Below are 22,964 nucleotides of genomic sequence, written 5' to 3'. Positions count from 1 at the left end.
CTGTGTGCTCAGCAGACATCAGATGTTAACTTACGCATACTGAGTCGTTCACACTCAACGGTCACATCAATAGGTACACCTGCACAATCGAATGAGATCCAGTACAGAAGCTACAATATATTATTCCCATAATCAGTGGTCGGATGTAATGAACTAAAAATACTTTTGTACTGTAATTGAGTAGGTTTTCAGGCATCAGTACTTTTTACTTTTACTCTGTCAATATGAAAACAGGAATCTTAAATTTTTTTCTCATTATTTTGTCAAAACAGGCTTGTTACCTTTTTCAACCTCAATGGATGGCACGATGTACAAAAGAGAGATAAACACAGAGCTCAATTTTTATTGCTCGATAGACTGATTGATTGAGATGTTGAGGACTTATAAGGCGGAAAAAACAAGAACCGCAACCGCAGCGACATGAATGAACCCAATTGCATCAACAACGATGACGCAACAGATTCAGAGAAGCACGATATCCCGAGTTGCGTTGTCTTGTGCCAGCATAGAAACAATGACCTCCTGGGTTCAAAATTATGTGTCTATCTAAAAAAAAATCACAACAAAGTATATTTAGTTATCAATAGCTAATTTAGCAGAATTGAGCTTGAAGCAAACTTTAGCCAATATTTTTTTTTTTACATGTCAGTACCTTTTTTCTATTTTCTACAAAACAGGTACTGGTATTATATATAACTGACAGTAAAAATTTAATTACTTTTGTACTTAAGTACATTTGAGTCTGTACTTTATTTTTACTTAAAGTCCCTGTAAAGTGAAAATAGACTAAGTTTGACACACCCTAGAGAAGAATGTTGTTAACAACCCTGCAAAATTTGAATGATCACCAAGTATATAAAATGAGGCTTCAAAATAAAGAGAAATAAATCTGTTGCCACAGCTCTCAAACACTGTGGGCTTGTCCTCTGAATGCGTGAAACCATGCCTCTGAAAAATATATGCTACTTCATCTTGTATCTTTCTTATGTCTACACATCCCTACATATTTGAACCACAAAAATATATCCATCTTAAAGCCTCTGGTGGCTGGAATGTACTATATATGGAATATATCCTCCTGGGTTGTAGTGGAGCTTTCTAAACATTAATGTATTGAGAAACAAAATATCTGGATTCTCTTAACAGGGTATTTAATTATAGGACTTGAAAAGTACTTATTCTTTTAAGTCTTTTTTTTCCTGCACAGGTAACTATAGTTCTACCTTAGTACAAACTGTGAACTTTTGCCACCGCCTTGTCTACAAATACTGGTTATATAAAAGATGCCACTGTTTGTTTGCATTACTTCAGGGGCACCGCATTAAGACAGAGCTATTCACGGAGTCTGTTTTTCCTGTAATGTCACTGAGTTATGTCCTTAGTACTGTTAAGGCAGATGCAATGCAGCAGGTGCTCCAGATATAATAATGTCATCTTATGTAGCTCTGAGCCTATTATACCTAAACATCAACTTCTGTTGTAAAAGAGAACTTCAACATCCTTAATTAGGTGAGCTGGTCAGTTTAAAAGCTTGAACCTTTTGGTAGGCCATAATCTGGATATGCTTTGATGTCTTATGATGTTCATGTGTATGCACTGAGGAACATAATGTTTACAGTAGTAGACGCTGCCGGTTCACCACGTTATTTTCTGAGGGTCACAAATACCACATCTGCAGCCAATCAGAATGGAAAACCCCCACGAAAGTACTTCCACTGTCCTGAGGCCAGACAAAGAATACTGGCCAACTAAAATCTATAAAGCATTCCTTAATGAACAGCTAAATATGGTAAACAAAATATTAGAAACAGCTCTCAGTACATCTTAGTATTGCAGTTCGACACATTGCAAACTAAAGCTACAATAATAAGCACCCCAAAACACCCTATATATATATATATATATATATATATATATATATATATATAAATAGCTGGGATAGGCTCCAGCATGCCTGCGACCCTAGTGAGGATAAGCGGAATGGAAGATGAATGACTGAATATACAGTATATATATATATATATATATATATATATATATATAAAACCCCATTTCCAATGAAGTTGGGATGTTGTGTTAAACATAAATAAAAACAGAATACAATGATTTGCAAATCATGTTCAACCAATATTTAATTGAATACACTACAAAGACAAGATATTTAATGTTCAAATTGATAAACTTTATTGTTTTTAGCAAATAATCATTACCTTAGAATTTTATGGCTGCAATACATTCCAAAAAAGCTGGGACAGGGTCATGTTTACCACTGTGTTACATCACCTTTTCTTTTAACAACATTCAATAAACGTTTGGGAACTGAGGACATTAATTGTTGAAGCTTTGTAGGTGGAATTCTTTCCCATTCTTGCTTCAGCTGTTCAACAGTCCGGGGTCTCCGTTGTCGTATTTTACGCTTCATAATGCGCCACACATTTTCAATGGGAGACAGGTCTGGACTGCAGGCAGGCCAGTCTAGTACCCGCACTCTTTTACTACAAAGCCACGCTGTTGTAACACGTGCAGAATGTGGTTTGGCTTTGTCTTGCCCAAATAAGCAGGGGCGTCCATGAAAAAGACGTTGCTTGGATGGCAGCATATGTTTCTCCAAAACCTATATGTATCTTTCGCATTAATGGTGCCTTCACAGATGTGTAAGTTACCCATGCCATTGGCACTAACACAGCCCCATACCATCACAGATGCTGGCTTTTGAACTTTGCGTCCATAACAGTCCGGATGGTTCTTTTCCTCTTTGGACCGGAGGACAAGACATCCACAATTTATCCATCCGTCCATTTGCCGTACCGCTTATGCTCACTAGGGTCACGGGCAGGCTGGAGCCTATCCCAGCTATCTACGGTCGAGAGGCGGGGTACACCTTGAACTGGTCGCCAGCCAATCGCAGACGTCCACAATTTCCAAAAAGTATTTGAAATGTGGACTCGTCGGACCACAGAACACTTTTCCACTTTGCATCAGTCAATCTTAGATGAGCTCGGGCGTTTCTGGGTGTTGTTGATAAATGGCTTTTGCTTTGCATAGCACGGTTTCAAGTTGCACTTACAGATGTAGCGCCAAACTGTATTTACTGACATTGGTTTTCTGAAGTGTTCCTGAGCCCATGTGGTAATATCCTTTACACATTGATGTCGGTTTTGATGCAGTGCCGCCTGAGGGATCGAAGGTCACGGGCACTCAATGTTGGTTTTCGGCCTTGCCGCTTACATGCAGTGATTTCTTCAGATTCTCTGAACCTTTTGATGATATTATGGACCGTAGATGATGACAATTCCTTGCAATTGTACGTAGAGGAACATTGTCCTTAAACTGTTCAACTATTTCTCACCCCATCTTTGCAGGTGTTTTCTCAGTCTTTTTTGCCACCTGTCCCAGCTTTTTTGGAATGTGTTGCAGCCATAAAATTCTAAGTTAATTATTATTTGCTAAAAACAATAAAGTTTATCAGTTTGGACATTAAATATCTTGTCTTTGTAGTGTATTCAATTAAATATAGGTTGAACATGATTTGCAAATCATTGTATTCTGCTTTTATTTATATTTAACACAACGTCCCAACTTCATTGGAATTGGGGTCATTTTCGAAACAGCCTTCATTGTCAGAGGAATGACTCACCAATATGGCTTTAATAATCATTAAAAAAAATTCTTACAGCTAAGGTAAAAAGTAATTTCAGTGTTATATTTCTCAGTCCAGTGTACCCCGATATTGGTGGGGGAAGGGTACAGAACTCTGCTGCGAATAGCATAAATTTGACACTAATTGATGCCACACATTAAGTTTTGCAATTGGCTATAGATGTCACAAAATGGCAGAAAAGCACTTTTCTCTATTAGACAGGGCTATGGTCTGAATAAATTAAGCTCCTCCCCTCAGTTCAACATTGTTGCTTGGCACCAAGATGCCACGTGATGGCACAACAGCAATATTTTTAGATTAGGTTCACTGTACTAGGCCTTTAGGGGGTTGGGGGGAGGAGTTGGTGCCGGGCATTACCAGACCTCTGCATGCCACTGTGTTACACTGTTAATGGGGCAACCCGTATCAGCTGTGAACCCGCACAAACGGCAACGTCCCGCTTCGGTGAGCTTTGTCTAAAAACGACTAGGCAAACTGTTTCGCAGCTCAGTGCTAAAACATGTAGTTTTGGGACATTTAGTACCACAGTTACGGCAGTATGTTGTACAATGTGACAAATGGGTTATAAAACAGGCTTTTATTGGTTGTCTAGATACGGAGTACACTGAGAGTAAATACAATTTTTGTCGCTTGGGTATCGATACTGTAATTTAACAATACAATACGATAAATTGTGATATCCATATTTTGATTAACCCCGAATAACAAATGACCAGATTGATCACTTAACACGCATGTCCCCCCCCCCTTTTTTTTTAAAAGACAATTTCACTGCTACACAGACATTTGAGGCTCATTGTTGTGTAAACAAATGGCAAAAAGTCAGTTTCTATACAGTATGTTTTGAGTTAAAAACTGTGTCCCTAAGTGAGAGCATGAAGGCTATATGAAAGGTTATAAAAGAGAAATAGGCCTGACGAATAAATGGCTTTTGATGTTTGCGATGACCACGGCATGACACAGCTTCCCTGAAGATGACGTGCAAATATCTTATTTGTGGCTAAAAGGGCAAAGTGAGGATTGTACAACTGTGGTGTGAAATTATATCGCCGGCGAGGACACTGAGGAGGACACACTCTCTACTGTATGTTTGTCAGTGCATCAGCAAAACTGTACTGCGTGTATCAAATGTTTTGAAAAGGATTTTCCACTTATGCGCTTGGCCAGCAGTAACATGAGGCAACCGATCCTTGGCGGCTTCTTGGGGAATTTGTTGCAAAGTTTAGCATCAAAATTAAAGAATGGAAAAGTCCTGTCTTGGAATTTCCATGTTCTGGCCTCTAGAAAGAAAAAACACTTTAAGCAAGGAATTCCAGACCATAAGCTAAATATGTCACACCTTTTCCTTGTTTGCTGTGACTATCAATGCGCCTTGTCGTCCCACCTTTTTCTCACTTCCAGGAGACAGTGAAACATTCGCTAATGACAATATGAGCAACAAGTCATTCGAGTATGTTTTTCCACCTTCTTCTAGGTGGCCAAGGAACCCCCCTCCTCCCACCCACACTCACCTCATTCCAACCAAAAACACTGCGTGCTTATTCGACTGGAAGCTGGTGTAACTTTCTATCCAGTGTCTCATTTTAGCAGCTGGGGTCCCACCGCCAGACAAAACACACACTTCCTGTCAGTAGCCACATATTAACCATATTTCAAATAAATAAAATTTCCCTTTAAACACCGAAGTGGAAGGATTAAAATGGGAAAACACACATTTTAAGTCATTATTAATGTCCTAGGAGAAAATTGCAAAACCTGAACAAATAAACTTCACTATCCACATAAGGGTATATGGTGTGAATGATGAGCTGTTTCGGGGACGTGACATGATGATGTGAATCTTATAAATTGCTCTGCCAGATGAAAGCATTTCGCAAGTGGTCTACATTCCAACACTTATGGAAACCACTCAATATTCACTGCAGTTCTTCACTTATATCCCCCCACCCCTCCTCCACACTGTTTAGTGTACCAAACATAACCTCACCATGCAAAAGAACATGAGGTGAAAGAGGTAAATTGATTTGCCTTTGTTAAAATGTGATTCGTTAAAGCCACAAGTGGAGTAATTTAAAGTGAAATTGGTTTCAGTAGGTCTTAAAGCAATTACGTTCATGAGAAACAATCAAATGAGGGTTAGAGGTATCCTATTATAGAGAACAATCCAAATTAAACTAGCTTAGCCTTTTTATCTCCAATTATTTTTCCCTCCATACTTATAATTATCCATTTCATCCATTTTCCTTACCGCTGATCCTCACTCGGGATGCTGGAGTCTATCCCAGCGGACCCTGGGTAAGAGGCGGGGTACACCCTGAACTGGTTGCCACCCAATCGCAGACTGTACCGATCATCCTCACTCGTGTTTTCATAGATCCAAAATACCAAAAATTTAAATCAGTCCATCAGGAGTGATTTAGTTCACAAATATATATCCAGTCTCTGAACCACTTATCCTCACTAGGCCAGTGAGAGTGTGCTGGCGCCTACCCCAGCTGACATTGGGCGAGAGGTGCAATGCACCTTGAACTGGCCGCCAGCCAATCACAGGGCACATATAAACAAACAACTATTCGCACTCACATTCACGCCTAAAAACAGTTTCAAGTTTCCAATAAACCTAGCATGCATGTTTTTGCAATGTGAGAGGAAACTGGGGGGGAAAAAAACGTGCAGGCGCGGGGAGAACATGCAAATGCAACACAGGAAGGCCGGATTTTAACCCTCAGAACTGTGAGGCGGATGTGCAAACCAGTCAGTCACCTGCCGCCGTTCACAAATATAATAAACTGTGATTTCCACTTCAAAATACAGTAAAAGGCAAAATTCCAAATAATGTAATGTTAAAGGTTTATTTTTCTCCCACACATTAGTAGGTACTAGGTATTACACAAAGATACTGTATACTGTATTATTACAGATAAGCATAATGTATAACATTACTGTAAAGTCTCGTGTACAACACAATCAATCACAAGTAAAAAATGTTTAACCATGCAATGAAAAGAAATAAATGCGCCTGCTTCAAAAGACAATTATGGAATTGTGTAGTGTAGCAAAAACCTTATGGGTCCAGTGTAAAACAATCTTTTAACTATATTTTCATAAAACAAAAAATAATGTGGCTTGTTTTTGCAAGATTTGTACAACATATTTAGTCACCTATTTTCTAAATTTGCCTCTAAAAGACAAGCTGCTGACAAGACTGTATGTGCTCTAATTATATCCAGCATTAGACAATCATCAGAATCACTTTGGGTAAGAATGTATGATGAACACATTCTGCTCCTAGATAATCCCCCTCACACATGAATGAGTACCAGCTATGATTCTCCAGAAGTTAAGTTCCAAGTTATAATAAAAAATATTTGTCCCCCCCAGGTGTGTTTTTCAGTTCAATTTGATTTCTTCTGTCTCTTAATGTTCTATCTCATTTTAAATTAATGTCAGCCATTTTCCCAGTAATAATGTAGATGTAATCCTCTTAAATTCACTCATAGGAGGGTCCTTTGCCCTGCAGATCCAAAGGTCCGTTAAAGTCCTCCTGCTTTCCTTCTGCCTTGGTTTTTACAGTACATGCACATATACAGCCTTCAGGTCTGTACCCAGATAATTCTTAGCCACACATTTGTACGTGCCAGAGTTGATGGCCGAGAGCCTCTGGACAATAAGCGTGCCTTGAGGGTGAAGCAGTTCGCTTCCCAACTGCTTCCTTTGTTGTGCCATTGACAGAATGGAATGATCTGGAAGCTCCCAGGTGATTTCTGGCTTAGGTACACCAATTGCAGCGCAGTTGAGCTTAACAGGTGTCCCTGCCATTAAACTCAGGGTAGGAGGTGGCATTGTAGTGATGCGTGGCGGATAGGCAATGATAACAACAGGGACTGTCAGCACAGCCTCTCCCACATCATTTCGAGCTCTGCATACATAGTTCCCTCGGTCACGGAGAGTGGTGTCCTGAACAATTAGAGTACCATTCTCTAGCAAATTGTAGCGCCCCAGGACTTGAGGCCGGGTGAGAGTGTGGCCCCCAGGGAGGGTCCAATAGATTCTGGGTATTGGACTTCCATCTGATAGACAGTGAATGAAGAGGGGATCCCCGAACATACTGCGTATAATGTCCCTCGGCCTTGTAAGAATGTAAGGCTTTTGCCCTACATCCAGAATGATGAGCTTCTCGATGTAGCCCATGATGTTCTTGGCACCACAGCGGTATTTCCCAGCATCCTCAATGCGAGAGTTATAGATGACTAAAGTCCCATCATTGTCTGCATGTCTGTGGAAGTTATGCCCAGCAATAAACCGTGTTCCATTAGGTAGAATCCAGTTGATATCTGGCTTTGGGTGTCCATCAGCAGAGCAGTTCAGAACGTTGGTTTTCCCCAGAGGAGAGACAATCCTTTCATTGAAAGGGTTTTTAAAAATGGGCCTTCGTAGCATATTGGTCACCTCGAGTTGTACCACTAATACAGACTCTCCTCCATCATTTGTTGCCATGCAAATAAACTCTCCCGTATCAGTAGGACGTACATTACGAATTTCTAAAGTCCCATTATGATGGACATTAATCCTACCACCAAAGTATGGTGCCCTTAAAAATATGTTTTCTGGCATTATCCAGGTGATAGTTGGAGTTGGATTGCCTTCAGCGTTACAGTCTATGAGTTTCCTTGAATATTTAGTAGAGAAATCTTTTAATACAGTCCTATTCTGATGATTGCCATTTATCACAGGTGGGTTCCCACTAATTTCAAGTTTGTAGATTCTTCTGTTTTCACCACCTGGGTTGCGAGCCATACAAACATACTCTCCACCATCGATTGTCTTTGCACCCCTGATGTCCAGAGAGCCATTTACGTGCAACAAGTAACGTTCATTAGATGCTGCTATGACGTCATTAGTGGGCAATATCCACAAGATCCTAGGTTTGGGTTCACCAACTCCTTCACAGTCAAAGCGGATGTTTTCTCCTGGTTTCAATCTGGCATAAGTCTCACTGTCTTGACGTATCATGGGAGCGGCAGTCACGACAGTAATATGTACGTGCATTTCATCTTTTCCGACTTGATTTTCAGCAATACAAGTGTAGTCTCCTTCCTCTGACATACCAACCTGGACAAAAACATTCATAGGTATATGATATTAGGACACATTTTTAAATAAATCATGGAGATTGACGACATAGTGAAATTCACTCACTTGATTAACATAGAGTGTTCCATTGTCAAACAGAGTGTAGCGTCGTATTCTCCTTCCTCCGCTAAAGGAATCAGCCTGCAAAGCACTGTTAACGACAGTGCCATCTGGAAGGCCCCAGGAGATCTCTGGCTTTGGAGCCCCCGAGGCTTTACAATCAACCTTCAAGTCATTACCATAGAGAACTTTCTTCTTGCCATGGGGCTTGTGCTCTATCTTAGCTGGCTTCATTGACACCTTGACGTTCATGAGTTGAACATCATCACCAGTTATGCTTTTTGCCATGCAGCGATAGTCTCCTGCATCTTTATCAATCACAGAATTGATGATTAGTGTGCCATTTTCCAGAACCTGGAATCTCCTACCCATCCTAAGGAAATACAGTAAAATTAGAAAGAGGAAGGAAGAACAGTTATTAGTTATTCTGTATGACCTGACAATTGAATATTATTAAAATGATGTTTTGAAAAATTATTCCTCTCTGGACCCATTTTATGCCTCTAATTTAATTTTGATTATTATTTTAAAACTTGACACGATGCGACAAGAATAGCCAATTAGAGACTGTAGAGGCAGAAAGCATGACAGAGGGCTTTTGTCAATCAATGCCATGCACACGCAGGCACACACCGGACCCTCGCGGGGACACGCTGTAGCCTCGCGTAGCCTTGTTTTCGTGGCCGGATTACAGTCTTTACTTCAGGCTAGCAACAAAGGAACTGGACAGCTCTTGAGAGGAAACAAGGGAAAAGCGTAACGGTAAACAAGGGCTTGGAATATGCACCACTAAAAGAAGAAAACGTCAGTAGCCTCTCATTAAAATATCTGGGGAGTGAGAATAACATCCTCGACAAGCACTTTAGAACCGACATTGAATTATCCACATTTCTGCTTGACATGTAAGTTTATTTTGGTTTTGAATTGATTCATCATTCCAAAAAATACAACATCAAACCAGTTACATTTCAGTGTTTTGCAAAACTCTTGCTAGCAATGTAGCAGCCAGGGCTAAGATCGGCTAATTTATGAATGTGTGTGTTCACATTAGTGAAAGGTGTGGGTTTGCTCAGAGAGGTGAGCAGGGTAAGCAAATAAAAAGCATCAGAAAGCAGAGAATATACACGATTGAGAATAAATCCAGTTCAAACAATTACCTTGATTTTGCAGTAATATTATTCTGTACATTATTGTGATTGGTGATGGAATCTTACCTATGCCATTGGTCTATCACTGCTTTAGATGGTAACCTCCACATAATCCTGGGTTCAGGATCTCCAGTTGCTGAGCAATTTAGTTTGAGCTGATCTCCGAAATACAACTCAGTTACATGGTGGGAGGTCGCCACTATTTTAGGTACAGATTCTTGTCTTTCGATGGTCAGAGTCACCACCCTTCGCTCTGAGCCTGTAGAACTGGTTGCAATACATTCATATTTGCCATTGTCAGTTGGAGTCACATCCTTGATTTGGAGAGTTCCATTATCATAAACAGATATCCTCGTGTCCCAACCAAATCTTTGTGAATTGACCACCAAACCGTCGTGCAGCACCCAATGAATCCTAGGTTGAGGGCTACCTTGACCTGTGCAGGGCAGCCAAATGTTTTGTTTTGAAACAGCTTTCACCTGCTGCCGTTTCTCCTCAAAGATACCTGGTGGAGCAGCAACCACAAGCAGGCGGACTGTAGCAGTATCAGCTCCAGCTGGGTTACTAGCAACACATTTGTAATGACCTCTGTCAAAACCAGACACCTGTCTAATGACCAGAGTCCCACCTGGATTCACTGATACTCTTCCATTTGGTGTGTTTTGCCCTCTTACTTGGGTCCTGTTCGCCAGAATCCAGGATATCGTAGGTGTGGGCCGACCATCTGCCTTACATTTAATCTCCACAGTATTTCCTGCATGAGACTTTATCTCTCTCATTTTTGGTTCAAGTATACGTGAGGGGTAAGTTACCACAGAGAGGGTGACAATAAGTTTATCTGACCCATGGTCATTCTCAGCAACACAGATGTACTGGCCACGGTCCTTAATATTTGCATTTTGAATCGACAATGTGCCGTTGCTCAAAAACTCGAACTTGCCCATTCTCCCCTTGATGGTAACTGTGTTTCCTGGATCGGAGAGAGAATAACAAAAAAAAACTTCTCTTAAAAAATGATTAGCCATTAACAAGTGACAATTGCTGCTACTTGCAAATTTTTCGATAAGTTACCAGTTTCTTTACTTGAGGTTGCTTTATCAACTTCAACAGTTTGCAATCATCTTTTAACTTCTCATTTATGATAATGCAAAGATGATAGAAATGCCGCATTGACAATCATTCAATTATTAACCTAACACCATACAATATATGCCTTTTGGTACCTGTGCTTGAAGACAAGCGTTTCCAGGATATCACTGGCAGAGGGTCTCCAACAGCCTCACATGGTAGTAAGGCATCAGAGTTGGTCAAAACTGTAAAGCTGGCTGCATTGCCACCAAGTATTTTGGGTTTTCTGGTCATGAGCATAGTAGTTGGTTGAGTGCTAGCAACATTGGAACTGGTTGTGACGAGGATATTTTTCACATTGTTTCTGTTGTATGTGTAGATGTAGTCTTGTTCTGTTGTATATATGGTCATTGTCCCAAAAGAAGTGTATTTCTCTCTGCTCTCTTTGGTGCCACTTTGTGCTGTAGGTCGAGGTCTCCTTGGAGCTGCTGTTTGACCATTGTACCTCTGTGTTGGGGGTCTTAAATTATTGTAGACTCTGTTTTGAGCAGTTGTGTAAGGTCTCTCTGATGTAGGCATTGTGTTTGAGAGGATAAATGGGGTTCTGGTAGTATAGGAAATACCCCAGTCGACTTTCTTGTAAGTATATGTCTGCTGCTCTGATGTGCCTGTGACTCTGTTAATTTCCCTTGATGGTGTATACATTGGAGATTTGGAAGCACTCTTTTGGGGCAATAAAGTTGTCTGGACTGTGGTTTCCATGGTTGGTTTCTTGTTGGCAAAAGTCTCAGTTGTGCTAATTGGATACAATTTAATAGTTTTAAGTTTTTTTGAGGGTCTGTGTCCCTTTGATGGCCTCCTTCTTCGTCCTTGGCGCCCTCTCTTTTCACCAGATTTTGGCCTGGTTGTAGGAAAATCATCTGGAAGTCCACCAGATGCATAGTCAAATTCTTTCACAGGATTTTCCCCCGGAGGTGATTTGACTGTAGGCGGGGAGGAAAGAGTTTGTGATTCTGGTGGTGTATCAGCAGTGGTCAAGGACTTTGAGTAGTATGTTGGCCTCATTGTAGTTAAAGGCTGAGCAGTGGGCTTCAGATTTGATAGCTCGAAATCTGCTGAGAACAAATCTCCATAGTCATCAGTTGAAGTCTGAGGAGTAGTTAATGTTTCAGTGGTGATTGGCTTTCTTTGCCTTCCCCGTATCATTTTGTTTCCAACTTTGTCTCTTGCCCCAAATTGCATAGTGGGTGTGGATAGTTCCATATCTATGGTTAAAACAACAACAACAATAGATCAATTGTTGGCTCAGTGTTAAAAAAAAAGAAAAAAACACTGAAGTAGTATTGTAAAAAAATAAAATAAAATAAAAGCTTACCTGTTGTCACTTCAATTCTGTATGGTACTGTAGAATTCTGCTCAGATGACTGTATACGTTTATTGATAATAGATTGTATGTCAGTAATACTGTTGGGTTTAATGATTCTTCGGCGACCATGGAACACTCTTCTGCGTCCCCCTCTCCTCTTCTTGTGTGGGATGATATGGATCTGCTGCTTGGAAATAATGGTGGAGCCTAAAGGTGGGGATTTAATTGTTTGGGTGGTATGGAAGGTGATTTGATCTTCACGTCTCCGTGTGGTGGTGACAGCTGTGATGGTGGATTGGCTTTCTGGATCCGAGTGGACTAAAAGCTCCACGAGGTCTGTGCTGTCCCTCATTGGTGTAAAATTAGGATCAGTGTTAAAGGAGAACGCCTCTGTGGACGTCTCTGGTTCTGAAGGATGCTCTCTGGAGAAATGGAGCTGAGTTTCTTCTGAAGAATCTGTAACAAGTTCAGGTTTGGTAAATCTTTCGAGGGAATGAAGCTTTGTAGTTTCATCAAAACTAAAGACATCTGTCTTGAGCGAAATCATGTCATACGGTGTGACGCCCTCTCTTTCAGTCTTCTCTGGACCGCATGTAAATATGGATTTCTGGATTGGCATATAATCTGTTGTTAGTTTTTCTCTTTCTTGACTGAATGTGACACCATGGCTGTTTTTTGAGATTGCTATTTCAGACTCTGTGTTTTCCATCCCATTTACGCTCCCTTCTTGAGGGTTATGTGTAGAAACCATAGCAAGCAATATTAGATCGTCATCATGTACCTCACCAGAGCCAATTTCATTATGGTTTGACAAAGCAGTCTTTGACTCTTTTTCCGCGTTTCTGTTATTAGTGTTTGCCCTTGCTCCATCTTGGGCCTTCTTCATAAATTCAGCAAATTTCTTTGGATCAACTTTCCCAATTGTTTTATCAAAGACCCTATTGCCAAATGCTCGTCTGTTACTGACTGAATACCTCCTCTGTCCTATTCGACTTCCTGAAGTACTTTTGCCCTGTGACCTCAGTTTAGGGTCACGTCGATCTGAAACGATAGTTATTGCTTTCTTCGTAGCTCTGACAGATGATTTGTAAAAAGGGATGTCACTGACGGTGATTGTGTTGTCAGCTAAAGTTCGGTCCACCTGGCTCTCTATCTCCATGCCTGATCCGTCATTATCAAAGTCTGTCAGCACTTCAGAGCTTACGTTTGCTGTCACCTGAGAAACCAGGAGGTCAACTCCCAAGTGATTAGCAGCCAAACATCTAAAGAATCCTCGATCCCTCACAGTGAGGCCCTCAATCAGTAAGGTGCCATTCTCATACACCTTCCTTTTTCCTTGAGACCTGTCTAATATAGTGTGGTCTGGGAGTATCCACTGCACTGAGGCCTTAGGACATCCTGAGCTGCTACAATCAAAAAGAAGATGTTCCCCCAGTTTCTTTGATATATGGACACCATTGACATCTGCCTCCTCCACATCAGGAGACATAACTGTCACTCTAAAAACCAGAATGTCGGCATCCAAGTAGTTGGTGGCAATGCAGTGATAGAGGCCCGTGTCCGAGGTGTCTGCACCCCGAAGGGTGAGCTTTCCTTCAGCAGTGATTATGATCCTATTGTCCTCACTGACATAAGGGGCTCGCACCTTAATTCCATCAGGTAAAATCCACTCCAACACAGGCTTTGGCTCCCCTCTGACTTGACAGCTCAACTGAACCACCCCACCTGTAATGAAAAATGTAAGCATTTTACTTAGTTTAAAAAACTCGTGTCTTGTAATACAATGTTGCAGAGGTTTTTAAGCAAAAGCAAGCCAACACACACCTATTATTATGGTAAGCCAACACCCACCCGTTATTATTGTATGCTCAGTCTTGGTTTCATTGTTTTTCTTTATCATCGTCCAGGAATAGTGGTCTTTCTTAGGTATGGTGTTTTCCACCCATAGGTTGACGACAGACTGGTACTTGATATGGAGAGTAGAAAAAGTAGTTGTAATGCGGTCTAGCTGCAAACTAACCTCACCTTGCATCAGCCATGCAGGAAGGGCTTTGATTTCAGCATCAATGTTCGTGTGTAGTTCATCCTCACCCATTTTCTTCTGACTATATTTGTATACCATTTCGGGACTTGTAGTCAACAACAAGCCTCTCTCAAGTCTCATGGGAGACTCGCTGTAGGCTGCCAATATTTGCCACAAATGTTGGATGTGTTCATTGTCAATGTTACATACCAAATATGTCGTTATGGCAGTAGTAAGTGCAGTGATATTGTGACCCCCTTCCTCCTCCATGGTAAGTGAGAGGTTCTCAAAATTAGATGGCCTCTGGACTGTACACGACAGGCTGGCATCATTGTGAAATTGATCTGTCAGGTTCATTTGTATGGAGCCTAGTGGGGCAATAAAGTCCCTTGGGGAAACTGGAGTGAAATCTCCTTCATCCAAGCTGATGTTTTTCTGCTTTAGATGGGGCTGAATCAAGGGTTTGGTACAAGTGAAGGCATCACTAGGAAGAAGGGAGAGGGGTCTCCTCTTGTAAAGGGTTGGATTTTCACAAACGGGACACAGCTGGCCTCGAGGATATCTCCTGTCCCGTTTACATTTTAGCACCTCTGGAAACACCCAAAAACAATTGTTAGGCTCCTAAATATTTTACACATGGGCATGTAAAGACATAAAAAGTCATCATTCACATAAAAAGGTGCAATTTATTATTTGCTTTTATGTAAGCCAAGTCATGAATTCTAAGACAGTTTTTGGCTTCCCCATCTTGTGTGCTTACTCTTCTCATTGCTGCTATTAGGGTAAATGTTGAGTAAACAAGTCTGGAATTCAGCAAAAGAAATTGTGTTAGGAATATTTGGCTTTCGGATGAAATTTCAGGGTCAATCTAAAATGCACACCTTTACAGGTGAGGTGTACTTTCTCTTTTTTCTCTTTGAATGCACGATCAATGTATTGATACTTTTTGCACTACTTTTTTTGTTCTCTAAGAAGGAGTTGAATGGCAGGTGTTTAATCCATGAACTGACCAAAAAACAAAAACAAAGCACATCTATTTCTATGCTTCTTCCAGTCTCTCTGTTGCACCCTGACGATGACACGCTGACATTCTAAGATTATTAGCTACTTCCCTCTGAGAACATCCTGTTTGAAGCCTTGCAATGGTGAGGTACTCCTGATCAATTGCTGTGTCGTCTTCGTCTTAACAGCATTATGGGACTGTTTAAATATGAATTCTAATTAGACCAGTCAATTCCTGAATCAAACACCTGTTGTAAATTTTGCCATTCAGCTCCTTGTACTGAAGCATTGAACAGTCGAACGAGCATTTAAGTGCAACAGTGAAAGTTACAGCACGTTAGGTTCGTTCTGATATTTCACCCAAAAGCTGAATATCACTAACTTTTTGTGAGTAGTGTACTTTAGTATTCCACTGTAACCAGAACAAATGCATCAAGCCAACTATTTTACTCACCTGTGTGCTTCTGCAGCCATAATGGAAGCCAGTTCATACGACAATCACATGCCCATCGGTTGCCATGGAGGAAGAGGTTTTCCAGGTGGCTGCATCCAGAGAAAACTTCCTCAGGCAGGCTTGTGAGGATGTTGTGGGACAGATGGATGGTCCTCAACGAGGACACCTTAAACACCTGGCTGTGTCTTAGGGTGATGAAGGTGTCTGGGTGGAGCTGTTGCAGGTGGTTGCCCTCCAGATGGACCAACTGTAGATTGGTCAGACCGTAGAAAGCATCTGGGCTGATGAAATCAATGTAGTTGTGGTCCATGTAGAGTCGCTGCAAACTTTCCAGGCCTTTGAATGTTTGCCTGTTGAGTTCCTTGACTTTATTATAAGACATCTTGAGGACCTTGGAGAACAGAATGAAAAATCTAAGATGATTCATACATAAAGACACAGCTACAAAAACCTTTTTTGGAGAATCAATTCTGGTCAAGGCCTATTCTCTTTTTGGTTAATTACTGTATTGTGAGGATATTTACCTGTAATGATCGTAGATCCTGAAATGCTCCGTCCTCAATACTGTGGATTAGATTGCTGTGCAGCATCAGTATTTCTAATTTCTGCAGCAACAAAAGAGCATTCTCTCGCAGGACAGTTATACTGTTGTAGCTGCAAACAGAAAAAGTATGTTTAAAAAAAAAATAAAAAATCCTTCATCGGTTAAACACAATAAACATATTCCTTATGACATCAGGATTTTCATTTTACACTATTAAAGGTACTGTACCACCAAACTAAAACCTTTAATCAATGCAAATGACAGCTGTTGAATACAAATATCCATGTTAACATGGAGGCCTGGCAGTGAATGAGTTAATAAAGTGATGAGTAACACCTGTGTGGCTCTTATTATATATCTGGAAAAAAAAAAAAAAAAAACCTTGTTGGTACATAGTACAGTGTTACCCCACTATATTGTGGTTCACTTGTGGATCATAGTTGTTTATGAGAGCCACTTTGTCATCATATTGCGTCTTTGCCACTGCATCCAAAGTTTGTCTATACTGTGTCCACTTTTTAGCCCTCATCTCAGCACATCTGGTAAAACAGTGGCAAATTTACAACATAACTGATATTAACTGATTATGGTAATACAGGAAAAAATAAACACACACACACAAAAGCAAACATGATTCGGTCGACTGGTCTTTCTGATTCAAGGCTAGCTAATCCTCCTGATCTGGACCTCCAACATCGTGGACAAAAAACAATCACTTGATAAAAAACTATCTATTGAGGGCGGAAACGTGGGTTCACCGTCTTTTTAAATGAAATTAATAAGTTCAAATTGTACACCTACATTGTTTATACACCTATATGTGGTTTTTACCCCTAAGTTTAGCTCGCTATCTTATGAAATGCATACACAACATGGTTGTTTTCCACAAAGAAAAAGAAGCTCCAGGTAGCTCATTAGCTAATGAACAGCGAAGGCACAGGTGAGTGCCTCCTCCCTCTTCCTCAAAAAAGACAATGATAAGGCATAGGCAAGGTTTGCCAAGTACAGTTAATTAAAGGGCAACCCACCAGTTGCAAAGGCCATTTTAAGCTCAACGTTTTCAAAGCTAGTTTCCTATGACGTCAGCAAATTGTCACGCTCTGCCAAATGACATTGACCTTCCAGGTAGTGACAGGTGCTTTGTTTATGTCAACCAATTGACTGGCATAAATCCCACAATAATAAAATTCCGTGTTTCAAAGCGTTTAGTGGATATAACAACCCTCCGCCCCCCATTCAGTCTGCTAAACGTTGCAGAGGAAAAATGGGAGCTCACCCGAGGTTAATTCTTTCCACAGCTGGCTGGATCTGGGCAGGCACCGCGTTCAGGTATCGAAAGGTGCAGTGCACTTCCGCGGGCACGGAGCACACGCACGCCGTGGGACAGTTGCCCCTAACCGGCGACACAGCGGCCAACAGCAGCAACGGAGCCCCCAGGGACAGCAGACACCTCCACAGGTAAAACCCTCTGTAGGCGGTCATTGTGCACGGAAAACGCATTTGGCACTGGATCGTAAATTACAACCCACCTAGAGACAGAAAAGCACACTGTACGCGTTTCAGGATAACGAAGATGACTAATTCTTCCCAAACAGCAGCAAAACCTGATGTTGTAAGAGTATGTAAAAGCTACTTCAAGTAGCTACACTTGAATGAAACAGGCATGATATGAATCTAAAATTGAAAACTAAAACCAAATGCAATCAAAGAGCTTCAGTTGCATACAGTTATTCATCCTTTTTATAAATTAATTTTATTTGCACAATGTGGCAAAAATCTCAACTAATATTGGGCGCTTTTAATAAATGTACATTTATATCAAGCCGTTAAAATTATTTTGTTGCTTCATTTGAAAGATGTTTGTAACCTCGGCAAGTATAATTTGCTTTAGGGGTTGAATCACGTTGAGGGCTACTGCAAGACTTAAAGTGAAGAAATGTACATGAAGGTTGGTGATGTGATGATGATAATATGATGGTAACATGATGATGATATGTGATAAAAGCACAATATTGCAATAATGTTTTCATTCCCTCTTCGAACACTTTCTGTGTTCTGTCATGATTACTGTGATTATTATTGCTATGGAGACTGTAATATGCTCAGAAATATAATCGTTACTAATCATAGTCATGCTCTTGTAAATTAAAACAGTAATACGATGGCACTACGGACAAGAATGTGATCTCACTCTCACCTGTAAATATAACACAGTTTCCACAGTTTAAACCAAATTCGAGGTCCAGTAGAAGAAAGTGGTCCACTCTCAGTCCCAGTAAGCCTCCAAATAGAATCCCCAGATGGGTCTGCTGTATTTGGACAGCATGTCTAAGGTGCGCCTTAAGCTGAAAGCTCCTTTTGGCCTTTTCTCCCCCACGCCCCCTTTCCTCCCCTCCTCTTTGGGGAGAGGGAAGGGAAGAATGGTATTATGGAGTAAAGTTGGTATTAAGATGGGACAGCTGGTTTATTGAAATAAGATGTTGGGATAGTAAATGGGGGGGGGGGGGGAATTTTGTGTGTGATGATAAGTAGATGAATATGAATATGTATATTTTATGGTTGGGGGGGGGTGTTATGGGTTGAATGGTTTTGGTATTGAATGTTGTTATAATGGGGTTTTTTTAGGGGTTGATTTGAGGTGTAATGTGGAGGAAGGGTTGTTGGGGAGGAGGGGGGGGGGGGGTGTGGGATATGATGGATTAAATTTATTAAGGAGGTTTTAGGTGAGGTATGTGTTAGTTTGTTTGGGGGGGGGGTGTGGGAGTGGGTGGGGGGGGGTAGATGATTTTAATTTTTAGATATTTTGGGGGTTGATGGGTATATGGGGGGATAATGGGGTATGTGAGGGAGTTTAGGAGAAAATTTGGTGTTGGGGTGGGAGGAGAAATTGAGGGGGGGGGAAGGGGGGTTGTGGGGGTGTGGTTTGTAGAATTTGAGTGAGGGTGGAGGGTTATAGTGATTTTGGTGTTTTGGTTAATGATATGGGGTGGGGGGGAGTATTGGGGGAATGTGTATTAATAGATTAGAGGGGGGAGGTTGGTTTTTGGGTTGAGGATGGGGGGTATTAGATTGTATTTATAAGGGGGGGGGTTGGGTGGGGGGTGTTTTAAGATTAGATTTGGAGGAAGTAGGTTGGGGATGGGAATGTATGTTTGGAGTGGAGTGGGTGTTGGATGTGGGTAGGGAGGTTTTGGGATGGGGAGATGAAATTTTGATTTTGGATGTATTTGTTTGGGGAGTTGTGAATTATGGAATAGATTTTTAATATATTGATGATTTTATTAAGAGAAATTGATGATAATTTGTTAGTTTTTGTATAGTCTGTGGCCTGGGCAATCAGCCTTTTCCTTAACAATCACACAATCTTGTTTGTGGTTGAATAAAATATGTGACATCTCAAAACGTTTCCCTATAAGAACATCAGGGGTCGCAGTTTTTCGGTTGCAGCGTGGTGTGCGAGGGTCGTGTTGTTGTTTTTCATTGGCAGCAATATGTTAGACATCGATTCTCTGGAATTCATTTCGGCTTCCTTTGCTGCTGTCACACTGTGGCTTTTAATCCTTTGTTTTTTGTTCTTTTCAAACAGAAAGCCAAACATATGGTGCGTTATATATTTATTCATTTAACTTTGGAAAAACTCATTTGCAGTTTACTTATTTTGTTTCAGAAGAGTCAAATCATTGACCGAATTGAGGTGTGGAAAAGAACTGCTTGGCTATGCAATTGGTTGTTGAATGTGTCTGCAAAATCAATTCATCAATAGATAAGCATATAAATAAGCGTATAAGCATCTAGGGGCAATGTTGTAGTTTTTGGACTTGCTAGTGGAATATATAAGCAGGTTTATATACGAGAATGGAGTTTTCCTTCTCTGGTGGCAGGGGCATATTCTGAGATCACAATTCCAGAATTCATTATATATATATATATATATATATATATATATATATTGAAAGGGCGATGATTCGGGGAGCATTAAATTTTACTCATGCATTACTTACCACAGAACAGACCTTAACCTGTTTAAGAGTCTTTGTCTGGTCAAGACAGTCTTTGCTAACAATTAGTGGAATTTTGTACAAAAGTATTGTTCTTGGTTGCACACAATACCACGGTGAGTATGCACCAAACACAACCTTATTCTCATCTTAAAATAATGATTAAATGCTGGTCTCTCAAGATTAGTGTCTGTATGCATTTTATGTGTCATCTGTTCCATTATCAGAAATGGGTCTATTGGGTCAAGGAAACTTGAATACATGTTCAACATGCTCTTTATTTGTGGCTTGCGACCTCGGCATATCTGAGTGACTCAATTGTAAACTCAATCCATAAAACAGAACCCAGCAGGCCCTCATCTTTAAACAATAATGTGCATGCCTCCCAGTAATACATTCTCCGAATTGTGCCTAAACACATCCTCACCGTTTAATATCAACAAATAAGCAAAGTGAGATCAAGTTTGAACAGATCTGCTAACACAGCTCAATGTAGTCACTTGCAGTCTGAACCAGAGGCTCTTTTCTTTGGTTGAAAGGGACATAAGAGGTCTATTTATGCACAGTATGAACTTTCAGTCTGGCTGGAACCACAAAGGAATAAGCAAGGAGATCAGATAGCCTTCTCATAAACGTGTGGATGAATGATTCATGTGCATAGAATGATGGGATAATGGAGAACTTTCTGTTGCTTCAGATCACTGGGAAGATTAGAAGGCTCATTTGTTTTTGTCTTCGCTGTTGTTTACCCGAACATCTGGATGACACACAATTTTGACAACAGTCTCTTCTCAGCACCTTGCAGTACTCTTCCTTTTTGGTTGAAGACATTACAGGAACCAATGAATTGCAAATGTCTTCTCCCTAGTTTTACCAGAGCCCTCACCTCCTAGTGCAAAAACTCTCATCCCTTTCGTTCTCATCACTTATAGTCAGTCGTGATACAAGCATGAATTAATTCTATTCTATTCTATTGTTAGGTAGCAATAAGAAGCTTAGAAGGCTAAGGAGAGGTGATGAATAGGGAATCGTAAAGATTTGCAATATTTTGTGTCTCTGTGTTTTGTTGGTTGGGGAATGCTATGAGGCCTGACTGTTTGTTTGTAATTCTGATCACATTTTTGATTGTGGTTCAGCTTCGTCTTTAGCAAAGGACACTCATTCCCCTTAAGCTTGGATTGTAAATTGAATGATGACCAGCTGTATTGCTCTTTGAGGAACAATATTTAAAATGTGGTCCAACTAGTTATTTTCCATGCTTGCTTATTCTGACCCATTTCAGGAAAATAATTGCTCACTTCGCCTCATGTACACTCGGTTTAAAGGCCAAAGGGATGACTCTGCAAAAAGTCACAGCAAGCTGGTAGACTCTCAGGTAAATAAAGAGACATTTACTCAATGGTCACTGCACTAGTGTAGTATTGTGCTACTTTGCAAGAAGTTAACCAAAATATTAGTCTTTTTCCTCATAATGCACCACTGACTTCTGGAGACATGCTCTTGGACTGGATCACATACTGCAGAACGTTGTGACAGGTGAGACATTGGTTTCACTGCTTGGTACATAGACTCTTATTGAGGGTCCGCCACTGTGGGAGACGTATAACAATAATAGTGTGGTTCCGGAACATATCAACTTACATGAGACGCCCCCTCAACATCCTTGGCCTTTTTCCACATTTGTTGGAATCTGTCCTAATCACCAATTTCCCTTGTTTTGCATGTAGTCTGTCTTACAGTAGCTGATTTCAGTTTTCTACATTTTCTGCCCAAACCCAGCTCAAAGCCATTTAAAGAGAAGGAGGTTGTAAAAAGATTTTGTGGATACAGGGTTTTGTAGCTACCTGAAAAGAATGACATGGCAGAATGAATTAATACTTTGTTGCCTGTCATTAATTCAGCATTCTGTTTTGTGTATTTAGCCATTTAACAAGCTCATCTTTTATCAATATGAATTTTTAAGCCTTAAGAATGGCTGCCTCTGTCATGTAAATTCCAGGACAGCAAACTTAATGATCAGCAGAGGGATTTCTGCTGGGACACAGTTAGAAACTGAAATTTGGCATTATTTTCATTCTGAAATGTTATTGGCGCACTAAAATCCCAAGTATCCATTTGGCATTGACCCCATCCTGCTGATTTACAAGCATGTCGCTGACTGTCGTATGGTGCATCAGTGAGCGTGAAAATCATGGTGATGGTAAAAGGCTCACAGAGGCTCATGACATGAAACAAGTTAAGCTGCATTTTCTTAGTGTCATGTTCAATCACTTTATGTGGAATCTGCAGGCCGGTGCTAAATGTAGTCTAGTGGTCTGAGATATTTGGACTATTGTCTATTGTACTCTTTAGCACTGCACACTAAAAACCAGATGGTTGTCGACTGTTTGATGGATGGTCCGCAATACCTCTCATCATGCCAGAAACACTGTGAACCAATGTTGCACTCAATAGAACGCAGACTCCTCTGCATGGGCCTGAATTTTGTCAATTCAGAGTTGAATTGT

The 22,964-nt window shown here is 40.7% G+C and overlaps 2 protein-coding genes across 7 annotated transcripts in view; one reads left to right on the top strand and one right to left on the bottom strand.

The window, feature by feature from the left end:
• Positions 1-6,499: 6,499 nt before the first annotated feature.
• igsf10 (immunoglobulin superfamily, member 10) lies at positions 6,500-18,823 on the bottom strand. 5 transcript variants are annotated; one of them, XM_061782033.1, is made up of 10 exons: positions 18,657-18,823; positions 17,736-18,007; positions 16,440-16,569; positions 15,916-16,306; positions 14,288-15,049; positions 12,446-14,161; positions 11,226-12,335; positions 10,069-10,972; positions 8,861-9,227; positions 6,500-8,773 (listed from the first exon to the last, which is right to left on the bottom strand). In XM_061782033.1, the coding sequence occupies exons 2-10, from the start codon at positions 17,957-17,959 to the stop codon at positions 7,229-7,231; spliced, it is 7,149 nt and encodes a 2,382-aa protein (XP_061638017.1). In that variant the 5' UTR covers positions 17,960-18,007; positions 18,657-18,823; the 3' UTR covers positions 6,500-7,228. The 5 variants fall into 5 exon arrangements, with proteins under 5 accessions (XP_061638017.1, XP_061638016.1, XP_061638018.1 ...); XM_061782032.1 differs by having other exon boundaries at positions 17,736-17,988; XM_061782034.1 differs by lacking the exons at positions 17,736-18,007; positions 18,657-18,823 and adding an exon at positions 17,261-17,353.
• aadac (arylacetamide deacetylase) overlaps positions 17,779-22,964 on the top strand; it is a 26,777-nt gene continuing 21,591 nt past the window's right edge. The window contains exon 1 of one of the 2 annotated variants that reach the window (XM_061782038.1): positions 17,779-17,917. The gene's annotated coding sequence lies outside the window, so the exon portion shown is untranslated. The remainder of the gene's footprint in view (positions 17,918-22,964) is intronic. The other variant, XM_061782039.1, reaches the window with a different exon arrangement.

This window comes from Phyllopteryx taeniolatus, chromosome 8 (genome assembly GCF_024500385.1).
Source record: "Phyllopteryx taeniolatus isolate TA_2022b chromosome 8, UOR_Ptae_1.2, whole genome shotgun sequence".
NCBI classification, from domain to species: domain Eukaryota; kingdom Metazoa; phylum Chordata; class Actinopteri; order Syngnathiformes; family Syngnathidae; genus Phyllopteryx; species Phyllopteryx taeniolatus.
This window is presented reverse-complemented; position numbering and strand designations above follow the sequence as displayed.